Source organism: Abramis brama (genome assembly GCF_963993115.1).
Source record: "Abramis brama genome assembly, chromosome: 16".
NCBI classification, from domain to species: Eukaryota; Metazoa; Chordata; class Actinopteri; order Cypriniformes; family Leuciscidae; genus Abramis; species Abramis brama.
This window is the reverse complement of record NC_139978.1, coordinates 18,557,612-18,572,777: the sequence shown is the minus strand read 5'-3', so window position 1 is coordinate 18,572,777 and position 15,166 is coordinate 18,557,612. Positions and strand designations below refer to the sequence as shown.

General features: G+C 38.8%; 1 protein-coding gene across 3 annotated transcripts in view; it reads right to left on the bottom strand.

The window, feature by feature from the left end:
• The window catches only part of mvb12bb (multivesicular body subunit 12Bb), a 53,722-nt gene that overhangs the window by 6,469 nt on the left and 32,087 nt on the right, over positions 1–15,166 (bottom strand). For all 3 annotated transcript variants that reach the window (XR_014609418.1, XM_084138322.1, XM_084138321.1), the window contains exons 8-9: positions 2,744–2,802; positions 2,252–2,311 (exon numbers count right to left, since the gene is read on the bottom strand). Coding sequence is in view for 2 of the 3 variants with exons in the window: in XM_084138322.1 (XP_083994448.1) it covers positions 2,252–2,311; positions 2,744–2,802 (119 nt within the window). In the remaining variant the exon portion in view is untranslated. The remainder of the gene's footprint in view (positions 1–2,251; positions 2,312–2,743; positions 2,803–15,166) is intronic.

Here is a 15,166-nt window from a genome sequence, read left to right as displayed (position 1 = left end):
TATAATCTCTACGAGTTTTGCAAATCATTTGGGAAATGAAAAGAATGCGTAATTGCTGGAACCAACATCTTCAAAAAAAAAAAAAAAATGGCTCAAGTGATGCTTGTTAGGGAGCGGTCTTATCGACGGACCCGATTGTGATTACGACGCTTTTCCGCAATTACATGTGCATATGTTTAATGTCACAAAATGCCTCTTTTTAATGAATGTGTTTTTAATAGAATTAGCAATCAGTCAATTACGATGTGCATCAAGGCCCCGAGCAGAGAAGTTATCATCCAGAGACTAATGAAAGAATACGTGCAGATTCCTACTGGAAATATGTATTCAGCTCCTGGTCTATAAATGCAACTGATTTATATTATACGCTCACTTAAAACTACAACTTTTGCAACACTCTACATGACAGAATCCATGTTATACTCATTACTTATTTCTAAAAAGAATTACTGCAGTAATGACAATTACAATATGTGATAAATAGCACAACAAAATGATTACATTACCATAGATATTATTTAGTAATAGATCAGTACTGGCACAGAACTATACAAAAAAATACAAATACCAAAAATAAAACTTTTTTTGTCACTTCATTGCAGCTGCCTACTCTATAAACAATTATTAACATAATTATCTTTATTTTTGGAGCTCAATTACACCACATACTGAAGAGGAAATAAATAGAAAAATTATGTATTATGTTTTATACATCAACAGGAAATCAATAGGAACATTACCTAAATATTTCATTTAAAAATGTAATAATAATTACTGATAATATTTATAATGTATAATTTTTTAAGCTGACTTACACCACAAACCAAAGAAGAAATCAATAGGAGAATGTGTGTGTGTGTGTGTATATATATATATATATATATATATATAACATATATATAATATATATATATATATATATAAATACCTCATTCATGCATGAGGTATATATGTATTCATTCATTCATATATATGTATGTATATATATACATTTGTGTGTGTGTGTACAGTGTGTGTATATTACATTTTAGGTAATTCTCCTATTGATTTCTTCTTTGGTATGTGGTGTAAGTCAGCTATATATATATATATTACATGTATTTATGCATGAGCATAAAATGTTATATATAACTGTGCAAGAACAATAATAATAATAATAATAATAATATATTTCTGATTTTTAATTTATTTTTAATTTAATTTTAATTTGTTATGTCACAGGGTCATACACAAGCAATATACGACCAACAGTGACTGATTCAGAGCAAGAGCATCCCGGCTTGCATTTTTGACAGGGTGGCAGGGAAACTGCGTTCCAGGTCGAAGATGCGGCTGAAGAACAATAGCTGTGGATGCTCTCACACTGATTCTAATTATCAGGGCAGTCGCCGTCAGCCCTCGCTTCTCCATTAATCTTGTGCTGTCGCGCACCTCACTAAACCCAGTGCTGTTACACTATCTCTGCTTTACTTCATCTGCTGTAATTAATGAATCCCCCCTCCTCGTGTGGGTCTGCTGCTTCTAATCACAGCCTGCTTCGCCATGGAAAGTGTTGATGGGGAGGGGGGTCAATGCGATAGTAAATATGTATAACTAAACAAAGAGAAACTGCCATTTTAAAACAAAATCCTGTTGTTTTCACATAATTTATTCTAGATATTCTGTAATGACTTGTAATGAAATGAAAGCCATTATCAGTCTTGCGTATCACCAAGTTCATTTTCTTTGAACTGTCTATAAACTGACTTGCACTACTGCCTCCTTGCACTACATTCTTATGGCGTTATTGCTGTAACTATATTCATTAACATTACTTTTTTTTTTTTACAATAATAATAATACTTATTTGTTACTTCATTGCAGCTGCCTATACGCTCTCAAAATTATCATGCGATTTTTAGAGCTCACTTACACCACATCAACAGGAAATCAAAAGTAAAATTACCTAAATATATTAATTTAAAAATGTAATAATAATTACTGATAATATTTATCATTTAGCATTTTTTAAGCTGACTTACACCACATACCTAAAATGTAATAATAATAATAAAAATATTGCTAAATATCACTGTATCGTCAAAAATCTTGTCTGCTTAGTATGTTGGCAGCTGATAATTGTAACAATGACTGAGAGCACATACAGAAAAGCGTTACAACACAAATGTAATACAATAGAAAACAATGTGCGCATGTGTATGTACAGTATGTTAGCCATACTCTCAGGGCACCTAAGCATATTTGAACTTACTTCCTCCTCAATCTCTTGTGGTGATTTGATGGCAATGCTCAAGAAATGGACTGGCTGTATCTGAAAAAAATAAATAAAAAATAACATATGAAAACAGACAGAGGAAACATTACGGTGGCACTCATGGTTAAGTAAGCATGATTAAGATCTTTAATCCTCTCGGTCTCATTCTCTAAGAGCAGAGCACTTGTGACAGGGGCCAAATGGCCCTCCGTGAGCCAGCTCTGTCTGTCTGCGCGTATTCATCAGCTGCAGATCCGTTACAGGGTTGGGCAGCATCTGGGTGGGATGGGGGGTCTAGCAAAAGTTTGGTTGCATAAGTAGCACAGCGACAAATTTGTTTGAGCATCGGGATCAGCCCAACATCACAAGACTGGCTCAACCAATGAAGCTCAGCCTATCTGTCTCTGTCCAACCAATGAAAGTCAGGGGAAGGGTTTTGGAAATTTGTTTGAAAAACTATGATTATTATTTTCCTTTTAAAAAACTTACTTCATCTCTGGTTGTGGAGGTAGATTTTTTGGAGATCATAAAGGGTATATCATCCATAGCTGGAAAGAGAGAACAATATATAAGTGATAATGAAGTGGTTATTACTGAAAAACCAAACCTGGACTGGACAACTGCAGCTTATTACACCAAAAACTAAAATAACTAGACATCCCTGCAGAACAAAACTCAGCTAAAACCAGTCTAAGCTGGTTGGCTGGTTTAAGATGATCAAGCTGGTCTCCCAGCCTGACCAGCTAAGACCAGCCGTACCAAACCAGCCTGCTAAACCAGAAATGACCAGGCTGGAAGACCAGCTAAGACCAGCCAAACAGCTTATTATTTTATCAATTATTTTATCAGAGAAGAAAAAAAACTGTAGAGACATGAAACTAGTACAGTGCAGGAAATTGTTTGCCAGGGACAACGGTCAAATACACATTTTACCCAGACAGCAATATAGTGTCGGCCCAGATCCGGTCCACATCTGGACCATGTGGAATCCAAGTGTACCAGATGTGGGCCAGATCTGGGCCGACACCACGTTGCTGTCTGGGTAACGTTCATTGTACAAAAATACTTGACAACTCCACTATGGACAAATTAAGAGAGCACTGTAATAAAATTCTAAATAATAATAATGATAATAAAAACAAAACCAAACAAGTAATATTCCAAACAAACATCTGCAATATTCTGTACTGTTTTCTATGTTCTGAAAATGCATTTGACTTAATCTAATGGCCGCAAATAGCAGAAGACTTAAAGTTCCTGAATCCCCTCGGAAACTCGCTCAGACAAAGCGAGATGAAAGCCTTTTTTATCCTCCACTGTATTCCCCCTCCCCACTCGCTCTCCTCCCTCTTTCCCTGTTAATTACTCTTGATTATTCCTGATCCTGTCTTGTCAGGGAGACGTTCGACTCCAAAAACAAAGCCCCACTCGCACACGTCGAAAGAAAAAGGGGAAAGAGAGAGACAAAACATTCGCCGGATATCAATTTGCATGAAAATGAGCCAGAGTGTTCGGCTCTCGGAGAGAAAGCGAGAGCGGGAAAGAAAGAGAGAGGTGGATTGAAAGAGGACTTGCCAAGAGTGCGGTGGTATAATTAGCATTCTACCAAACAAACGAGCTTCAACAGAGCTATAATTAAGCAGGCCTGTAATTAAGTGTATGCCCTTTATCATAATGATCATGGTTAAAGCGCCTTTGATGGCTGCCAGTGGGTTATTAACGGCGTAACCCTGCGCCACACGGCGCCCACGCAAGAATCAGGGTGTCACGACTGTCAGGCTAAAGAGCGCCCCTTTGTTTATCAAATACATTAGAGCCCAAATTAACACAGGGTGACACGAGCGCACAATAGCTCCCATTGACTGAACTGAAGAAAATGTCCATCCCCTCAAAAAAAAAAAATCAGAAAGTGCCTGAGTTTGCTCATGGAAAACATATTGAGTATGGCAACTAACAGCAGTGCCATATATTTACAACAGCAAATGGGATCTGCTGGCATGGAAGGAGGAAACCAAAGGACTTCTTCTCATAAGTTACCTGGAGGTCGACAGTGTAACATTTACTGCTAAAGGCAGGAAGAATATCTTAAACTGTCATACGGTTTCATTACTTTGGCAAAAGCTGAATGCTTCTTTGTCCCCAACTTTTCCACAGTTTGTCCATTTTTCTTAATAAATATCTGAACACACGTAGGATGTCTTGGGGAAAAGGTGAACATGTTATAAATGATGACAAAGTCCCCCAATCATGAGCTCAGTCCACCCTGGCAAAGGTTGGCACTGCATAATTCACGTACTATTTGTATTTGGGTAATGACGTGATGCTTTTTTTTGTAGTTATTTATTCGAAAATACAATAAAACACGGTTCATACATACAATTACTTCAATACATCTCATCTATGATGGGCACTTATTGAAATATGAATAAAGTTTGTCCACAAAATCCAAGTCATGTGATAAACCAAAAAATAAAAAACCTCATGTCAAAAACATTAGGACCTATGTTGGGTTTTTATGGGGAATTTCCATAGACATAATGATTTTTATACAGTAGAAACTATATAGTATATCCCTTAACCCTAAACCTACCCATTACAGAAAACTTTCAGCATTTTTATATTTTCAAATATTGCCATCCTTGCATTACCGCACACACACACACACACACACACACTTTAGTTGAAAAAAATATTTTAAACTTTTAATTTGTTACATCTGGAAATTTTTTACTTTTTTTTAAAATGGTATAAAACAACATAAATACATGAATATATCTGAGAAATCCATTTTTTAAAAACAGATTTTACTGTGTTTTAAACTAGATTCTACATAATAGACACAGTGTGTGTGTGTGTGTATATATATACATACTGTCAACCATACATCTCACCCTAAGAAACCTAAAACCTTTAAAGCTAAAGGAGGGCCCGACTCATTCTGACTTATCATACAAGCTCTAAAATCAAGAGAATGATATACAAGGTTAAATTACTTCACCACAGCCATCAACGACCTACTCAAATAGCCCCTTCGGGCTTCCCTTATGGATATATTTTTAACATAGTTTTGGATACTACCTTTACGGCCATTAGACAGGCCTCTGGGAATGCATCACTCAGCTTTAGAATGGACTATTGAACAACAAAGCGCTTCAAGAGGTCATTTTACCAGCAGGGCTCGGGTAATTGAAAGGAGGATGATAACGACTTGTTTCGGTCCATAAAAACAAGTGAATAAACATGTGCTAAAGCATCACTGAACAACAGCGTGGGGGGAGAGAGCAAGGCTGGCGGGGACTGCATTTGAATCAACATATAGTCGCTAGGAAGGCTTTGATGAAACGAGAATGCGTCGGATGAATGAAGGTGGGACTTGAAGGCCGGAGCATTCCCTTTTATTGTTCAAGCATTGCGTTTTCAATCAGATCGCACTTAGTATTCGCCCGCCATTCATACTGGGTGTCCCACACTAATACACACATAAATGCACACGCTTTTTGCACACGCTCATGGCTTGATGGTAAGATTTGGGGGCGATTGTGGGGAAAGAAAAATGGATGTGAGTTTGGGGTCATGTTGGGGAGGAGTGTTAAGGTAATGTTTGTCCAGAATGGACTGAAGTCGTAAAGGTAAAGTATGGTGCCTGGCACATTCTACTCAAGTAGGTTAGACCACAGGCAGCCTGATATGTACGCTCCTCTGGAAGAGCATAACTGAGATTATAGAAGCAGCTTGAAATGTCTGTAGGTACTAAAGCACCAAAATGCCAGTGTTCAGGAAATATACACCTATAAATGCAAAGTGTCGGGTGAGATCACATTATGGAACTTTGGGTCTTTGTGCTCCAAGTAGTTGTAAAGCATTTAAAACAATTAACTTGCCCATCTACCCACTTCATTTAATTTCCAGTAGGTACAACAGCAATCAAACCCATGACCTTGGATTTGCCCCATTACAAGCACAATGCTCTACTAGCTGTGACCAAAACACCTTGTGCAGGTCGAAAAGAGCTCATTGATCTTCACAAGGTTGATGGACACAGATGTGCAGTTCAATGATGCATGATATCTGTTTATTCAAAACAAATACTACAATAGGGATTTTCAGTCTGCCAATACTTGATATGCGATTAGACCTGGTCTACAGGTACCATCATTTCATTCATTGCTGATTAGAGTGGTGCGTTCAGCACTGGGATCGGTTAGAGTGAGTGAATGATGAGGGAGTGCTGAAGTGAGTATGAGTGTGGCTATGAGGATCATTGCCTTATTAATAGCAGTGTCAGGTGTTGTGAAAAATTTCGGCATTGTCATCCCCACAGCCCCCGAACCCTGACGGATGGTTGCTGCAGGCAGAGAAGACTTCCCTTACATGCTGCTATGAGCTCTAATCCTTCACACTTCCATTGTTGGATGCACTCTCACACAGGACTTCCGCCAGCCACGCTCGCCACACCGACTCGCACACACATCAGATTTATACGTAGGCTAATGCTAAAAGACTGACAGATGGAGGACTCGGTCAGCCAGTACAGCACAGTTCATGAAACAAAAAAATAATTTCTTCCCCAGAGGATGAGGGTGGGGGTGGCGGGGGTTCGCGAAAGGTGAGAAAGAGAAATTCAGTAAGTTGGAAATGATATATGGCGAAATAGCAAGTCTGATGGGGAGCGGAAAAGACCTTCCTGAAAAAACCTAACCCAACTACAGTTTGTACACTAGTTTTTAAAAGTTTGGGGTCAATAAGATTTTTTTGTTTACAGAAATTAATACTTTTATTTTAGCAAGGATGCATTAAATTGCTCAAAAGTGACAGTAAAGACATTTATGTTCCAAAAGCTGTTCTTTTCAAGTTTCTATCTATGAAAGAATCACGGTTTCCACAAAAAACACTGCGTCAGCTGCTGATGCTATGGGGACGTGCCCTCATGGAACCCAGTGTCTCAGGCACGTGTAGAAACACTCCATACAATGGTTGATGCAGTGCGATGATGTCGCAAGGTGCGCCCCAGTGTATAAGAAGGGTGCCTGAGAACACATCATCAGCTTCTTTGTCTTCAGTAAGCCGCTTGTTTGAGTGCTGTGTGAAGATAGCAGTGTGTGAAGAAAGGATAGAAGGTAAGCAGAATAATGGCAACAAGACAACTCAAGCGCTGTGTTCCTCTGTGCCCGCGTATGCAGTGAAGAGAGTCAAGCCGCAGAGCCCAACGGCTCTAGCGCCACGTTTACTGAGGCTACGATCAAGGGAATCTCATGCAGAACTTGTAGAGGGAGTTCCCCTCTCCTCTCCTGCTGGCTCCATTGACTTTTTGCCAGAAGCGAAAGCCCTCTCAGTGGTTTCTTCCATGGAAAGTGAGGACTCATTGCTTGTCTGTGATTTTGATATAATAGATGTGGTGTCAGTAGATCTGTTTCCTGCTCAACACAGCAAACCGCTGCATACGGTGAGCTGGTAAAACTTATGACTCGTGCTACAGCCAGACTGAGTTTAAACTGGTCCGGCTCGAAGTGCGAGACTGCGGAAGGTCATTTAGGCCCTGTATCGTTTTGGTCGATTGGATCACAAGTAGACGAGGGAGACACATTCCCGTTTACACCTAGTATTTTAATACGCCTCTTTTGTCCACTTTCAGACAATTCTGTCATGATTTCTTTGAGGGGAGGGTCGATGGGCGGGTAAATGTATGTTTTTTTCCGATCTTTCGATCTAATGAACAAAATAAACCCGCGCAGTTTACATATGAACATGCCTGGAGACAACATACGGAAAGCATTCGCTTTCAATTCTGCTCTGATAGCCGCAAGACCACACCGAACACTGTGAGTGCGTGTTAGAAATCAGGAATGGTGAGAGAACATTGTGCCTGGTTCAAACCAAACTTGGGTCTCCAGCCAACAAAGTTTAAATCCTGGCTAGCAAGCTTCCTATAATGTTTACGAATTAAGTCAGTAAGCGGAGAGTAGGCGGTCTTTTGTGGCTGTTCGAACACATTCAACCACATGAGCGTCTACATGCGATTTCGACTACCTCTGGAAGTTGAAAGGGGACAAGCTCAAAATGTTTTAGACCCCGTTTACACCTGTATTTAGTATCGCCCACTTGTGATCTGATCAACCAAAATGCATCTCAATACCAGGTGTAAACAGGGTCTTAGATGAACGATATCTCCGGACTCATAAGTGTGCAGCTCCAGTGAGCCTTCCCCAAGCTCCCCCAAGCTCTCTGCCCACTTTTTCATTCTTTTCAGCTCCTCCTAGATCGTCTGTGCCCTTTCCAGGAACAAATTCCTGGGGAGAAGAGAAAAAGGCGAGTGTAGCTAAAGCTAGCTCTCCATCTGAGGAAGCGAATCAAGTCACACACAGATCTGGGTGCTGAAAAAAAAAGAGAGTGATTGAGCAGGGACGCTGATTAAGCATGCCCCCTTTTCATTATTTTTCCTTTCTTCTAGTCTCGAAAGGGAACATCTAGGGTTACGTATGTAACCCCGATTCCAAAGAAAGGGAACAAGAAGCTGCTGAAGGATCATGTGACACTGAAGACTGGAGTATTAGCTGCTGAAAATTCAGCTTTGCCATCACATGAATAAATTACATTTTAAATTATATTAAAACAGAAAATAGTTATTTTAAATTGTAATAATATTTTACAATTTATTAATGCTCACAGTTAACACGTATTGGTCAAAATAAAATAATACAAAATACTATAGATTATAATACATATTAACAACAACAAGAACAACAATACACTTTTTTATTAGTAGTATTAGTTTTATTTTAGTATTATATGTGTACATTATATTACATTAATATAGACTTTCCCCTGCCATGCACTGTTATATTTAAACATTAGACAAAAAGTTGTTATTATTAATATATAGCTATATTTATATATTTATTTTTGTATTATGTATCCTGGGTGAGGAATTATGTATATTTTGCATTCTGTGTTGTACAGGTTTTGGGTTTAAATGTCACATGCAAAACATCATTATTTTCCCTACATTCAGGCTCTGTAAAGTAATTAATGCTCTTTCCATTCAACTATTCAGTCCTTCCCCTAACCTTACCTTTTCACCCCATAACATGCATTTAATCTCCTCACACCCACAGCTCACACTGACAACATCCAGCCAAACCACAGGAGAGCAACAGCCGACTGCAAGTCTGACTCACTGCAGCAGCAGGTCATGCATAAAGGACAATAGTGCAAGTGGATGTGAAAACTGGAGAAGTTGATAGAAAGGGAGGGATACCCAGTGGGTGTGAACTGCAGATTAGACACAGTGATACACGGGATAAGGACCAGGGCTAAGATGGGACGCTTTAACCCTTTGGATATCTCAACAGCTCTCCCATCAAACAGACAGTCCTTCTTGCTTTTAAAGAAAAATTGTGCCCGCCGCCTAAAGACATCTTAGAGACATATTGTCGTTTATTTTGTCGCCTGGGTTTGCCATCTGTGCCGTTCCAATAGAGGCTGCTGCCTGGTGAAGCCAGAGCCTGGGCGAGGAGGTCTGCCCGAGCCCCTCCAAAGCCCAGCCTGGTCATTAGTCAAATTGCCTAATGAGAGAGAATACAAATGGCCCCCTGCCCTGACAGGAGGAGTTTTGGAAGTGTCAGCGCTCCTGACCCGTGCTATGAGAACAGATGATGGCTCGCTGCTATTTTCAGCACCTTTTAATGACTCTGTCGTGGCCCTTGCCATTCCTCCTCTTTTTGTCTGATTTTCTTCATTTATTCATTTTCCATCTTGACTTTGTATCATTGTGCATCGTACTAATGCATGATTGAAGTGAGAAGATCAATATTTTGCTTTAGAGCAACATGGTGCCTGAACTTGCCGAACAGAAAACCCAAATGAAATGTAAGTAAGACAGAGATCTTATAAACAAGTACAACCTCATGAGCTATTCTTTTGTTGTAAGACTGTATGAGATTTTTTTTACGAGCCATTCAGAGAAATGCGGCAACACAACATTTTAATGTACTAGTTTGGACAAAAACTAAAAATCTGTCATTATATACTCGCCCTCATGTTGTTCCAAACCCATTTGAGTTTCTTTCACATTTTGGATAAACATACTGGTTGCTGTTTTCCATGCCATTACAACAAACAGGGCCCGAGGCTCCACATAGGACACTATAATCCTATATGTCTTTTAATAGCTTTGTGCGAGAAACTGGAAAAATCTTCCACACCATTGGGCTGTTAACAGATGCAAATAAATCACTGAGTCACTGAGTTAAACTTAACAATAATTTTGATTAAAAAGAAAAGAGTCGCCAGGAGATTCTTAAAAATTCACCTTTCGTAATGGATGGAAAGTTCTACAGGTTTGAAACGACATGAGGTGGAGTAAATTGTTGGGTTTAAGTTTTTGGGTGAAGTGCACAAAAAGTGAAAGAGCGAGAGGGGGAGATTAGAGAGATAAGGGGGCAGGGGGGAGATTTATTAAGTTTATTTAGAAGAGAATTGTTATTTTTCCATCTGGGTGACAAGTGGCCCTTGAAATCTGGTAGAGGGTTGGGTGCCAGCAGGCATCACCCACTGGGCACAGATCTATCTGTCTTCCAGAGTGAAAGAAGAGCCAAATGCTCCAACTGAATCCTGGCAATAAGCACATAGTTCAGAAATACTGTAACGTAATGCAGTCCCAGCACCTATCACCTGTTCCATTCCATAAAGAAGGTAAAGAAACATTAGCTTTAGATAAAAATAATCTCTAATAATGTTTTTTATTCCTCCATGTAATGATAAAGAATGCACATTTACATAGAGAGAAATACTAAATACTTAAGTATGCTTTCATAGGATGCTTACAAGGTATTGGTGTCCAGTTCATATGGTTTCTAAGCAACTCAGTCCATTTGAAAAGGTGGTCTGGAGTATGGTTCAAGTAAACGACAGTACTGTTCACAGTTAGTATGAACACTATCTGTCCTAATTTACAGAAGTGAGTCACTAATTAGCGTCGTTGCACCTGGAAACACATAGAATTATGCATTTGGTCACACTTTAGATTAGGGTCCAATTCTCACTATTAACTAACTATTAACTAAGACTTTTGCCTCAGTAAACTTCTGATTACTGCTTATTAATAGTTAGTAAGGTAGTTGTTATGTTTAGGTGTTGTGTAGGATTAAGGGATGTAGAATGTGGTCATGCAGAATAAGGCATTAATATGTGATTTCTAAGTGCTAATAAACAGCCAATATCCTAGTAATATATGCATGCTAATAAGAAACTAGTTAATAGTGAGAATTAACCCTAAACTAAAGTGCTACAATGCATTTTTCTCAGCTTTTATCTCAGAATCAACTGTCTTCAAAGAGCAAGTATTAAAAATAAATACAATAACTGAGTAAATAAAAAAATGAAGCAATATAAAATAAAAGCAATATTAAAAAACACAAAATAAAAACAAAACAAAACACAAAAAATAACATAAAAACAATAAAATAAAATACACATAAAAATAAAAACACAATAAAACAAATTACAATAAACAAAATAACAAAAAGTAAAGACACTGAAGTAAAATAAACCAAATTAAATTAAAAACCAGACAATAAAAAAATGTAATAATATACAACTTACAACATAAAACAGACAATAAAATAAAAATGTAAAATATAATAATAATAAACATTTTATATATAAATGCAGGGGTAGGAATTGAACTGATTTGGACCAAGTGATCTATGGATTAGTCTATTGTACTAGAGAGATTAGTACTAGCTCTGGCATGTGAGAGGTCTAGTGATGCTGTAATTCTAGCATAGTGATCTGAAGTTGTTTTGAGACTCTGAGCAAATGAGCTCGGCCTCTCCAGAGCATGCATGAGGGGCAGAGCTGGCAATGGACCCGCCGCTAAATTGCGTGTGCCGGATGGGCCGCAGCAGAAGGCACAATTACATCAAATCCCCTCTTAATTAGCGGTTCTGTGGGTATGCTAACTCACCATGCTGAAGCAGGAGGTAGGGCGTTCTTGGAAAGGGATGTTGAACCATAAAAGAAAGAGAAGCAAATTAAGGCAAGAAAGTGGTGTTAGGGTCACGCAATAGGGTCAGTGCCCGTATTTGTGGGCTACAGTCAGCGTGAGAGCTATTCTGAGCTGAGCTAGCATCCCATACCTCTACTTAAGTTGCACTAGCACTCTACAGTAGACAATCACTGGCATGGAGCCCCAATAGATCCCCTCAGAGCTGGGGAGTGTTATTAAGTTTTCCATGTTGGCGGCTGCAGGGCGATGTAAAGTGGCACCTCGGCCTGGTGAGTAATGATGTGTGCCAGGACTCAGGCAGGAGGGATGACAGCATGAGAGGCCTCGTTGGCAGCCACTGGTGCAGCCATCGGACCATTCATCATCTCTTTAAACCAATCTACCAATGCCGCACCGCCATTCCTCATTAATTATGCTAAGCATCGTAGCATTACGTTCGCCCTGACATGAGGCTCAGTAGACACTGTAGCTTAGATGTGTCATTGAGAGATGAGAGTATGTGCATAAGGTTTGACAGCTGCAGTTTGGCCTAACAAACAGTGCAGCTACAACACTGAGCCCTGAATGAAGTAGCCAATCGCGGTTATGATACAATAGCCTGATTGACTTTAAATGGCTAGATGTCGATTTCAGATGGACAGATGTCAGATGTCCAAATATATGGCAGATGTCCATATAAAGTGCATGGAGCATGGACCACTGATATAGTAAAAAAAAAAAAAATCAAAAAGAAACAACACCAAAAACAAAAGCAAAAACAAGAACAAACAAAACACCAAAACCAAACGCAAAAACAAACAAAATACCAAAAACAACATGAAGCGAAACAAAACAAAACAAAACAAAACAAAACAGGAAATTATAGAGAAGACCCCTAGAGAGCCTCATGACTGTCAAGGTCAACTCTGTTAATATTTTAAAAACCGTTTTACTCAGTCAGAGTTGGTTTAGATTGTAAAATATCATGCGTTATGACTCTCCCCCCCAAAAAATATAATCTAGAAAAATAGAAAAGTAAATAAATAAATACATACATACATACAACAATTTTGACAACACATACAATAGCATGCTGTCTATAAGCATTTATTTTTGAGAGCATGTGTGTGGGAATTTGGTCAGTGTTTTAGAAAATAAACAGCTGTAGATGAGTCTCTTAATATATTTAGAGACAAAGCAGGCAGCACACTTTCAAAACAGCCTTTGGGGGGCCCACTTCCCCCTTATCAGAAATGGCTCCATTCCCCAGAATCTCATTGAGAGTTTAAATCGCACTATGTATTAGGGGCTCGTTAATAACCAACTTAACGAGTCCACAGACCCATTAAAAGATCTTTAAGAGCATATTTGATCATAAATCTCCTTAACCTATATTTAATGGCTGGATTTCGAGGGAAATATTTTTATCAAGTTCTAATTAGATGTGCGATAACAAAGACTGCTGAACATGAGGGCAATGGGAAGGCTAGACAGGCCCATCTATTGAGGGCGGCCATGTTTGATAGGCTGGAGACTAATGAAGGAACAGTTCTTATTCTGGGCTGGGAGATGGACGGCTGAGAAATGATACCCCGGACTGTGATTAGGCCCACAGGCACGTGGTTCTCATTAGTCTTACAATTGACTTAAATCTCCAAGAAACTTACAGACATATTTAGAAAATAATAGAAGAGCACATTTATATTTTTAGCATGAACAGAAAAGTAAAAGACAAAATATTTCTCCACTGGTAATGATAAGAAAGGGGATATTAATGGGATATTAATTGTAATGCTAATTGTATTTTAATGCTAAATAAATAATTAAATAAATATCACATCAGAGTCTCGTGTACCTGCCCAACAGCAGCAGTACGCTGTCAATTATTGTTGGATGTATGGATGGATGGATGAACACTTCAGCCAAGTAAACCTAAAAGGTTTTCATTTTGTTTCATGTTTCATTAGCCCCTTTCACACATACAGTCTTTACTGGTAAATTACCGGTAAATTACCAGACCATGTGTGAACCGGACCTTTTCAAATACACCGGTAAATTGGTTCCGGCAATTTACCAGTAATCAAAGTTGTAACATTACCAGTTAATTACCTGTATATGCGCTGTTTGAACGCGGAATGAAGATTACCGGTATTGTGCACGTACGAGGTCAGAATGCGCAGAAGCAAGAAGTGATTTGGGCCAATCAGAAGCCGTTGAAAGAGCAACGGCTCTAAGCCATTCATAAAATTATGACGCAGGTGACATGTTTACCTCAGCACTGTTTACAAATGTCTTCAAATTGGAGTGATACCAAAACTAAAGTTCTTCTCCTCTTCCGGGCGGATGAAGAGATTTGTCAAAAACAGTTAGCGATACTGTCAGGTATGATAAAATAACTAGCCTTCTTCGGAAAAAAGGAATGAACTTTCAGTTAATGACACCATCACAGAGTTTACCAGTATTTTGGAACTGATGTGTGAATGGTCTGTTACTGGTAAAAATCAGAACGCTGTTGCTTGTGTGAACAGCACATTTTTGAATTTACCGGTAAAGACATTCTGGCAATTTTATGGTAATTTACCAGGAATTAAAATGAATAGGGTAAAACTAAAATGTAGCCTAAATGCAGAAGTATCTTTAATCTGACAATAATTATTCTAATTCTAATGTCAAAGACCCTTGGTCTCCCCCTAAAGGAAGACTGAGAGTAAAGATTCTTAAATCTGGATTAATCCAGAAACAAACATTTGGAAGCAACATCAGTCACAGTTTTAGTGGTATACGCTATCATGCACACAAGCCAAGCAAGTTGTAAACCGACTCTACATTTTCCTCAGGCTCCCTCTACGTAGTCCACGAGAATAAATCATTAATGGCTTTTTTGGAAAAGAAGCTGTATGCAGTCTTTCATGCCCTGTCGCCAACCT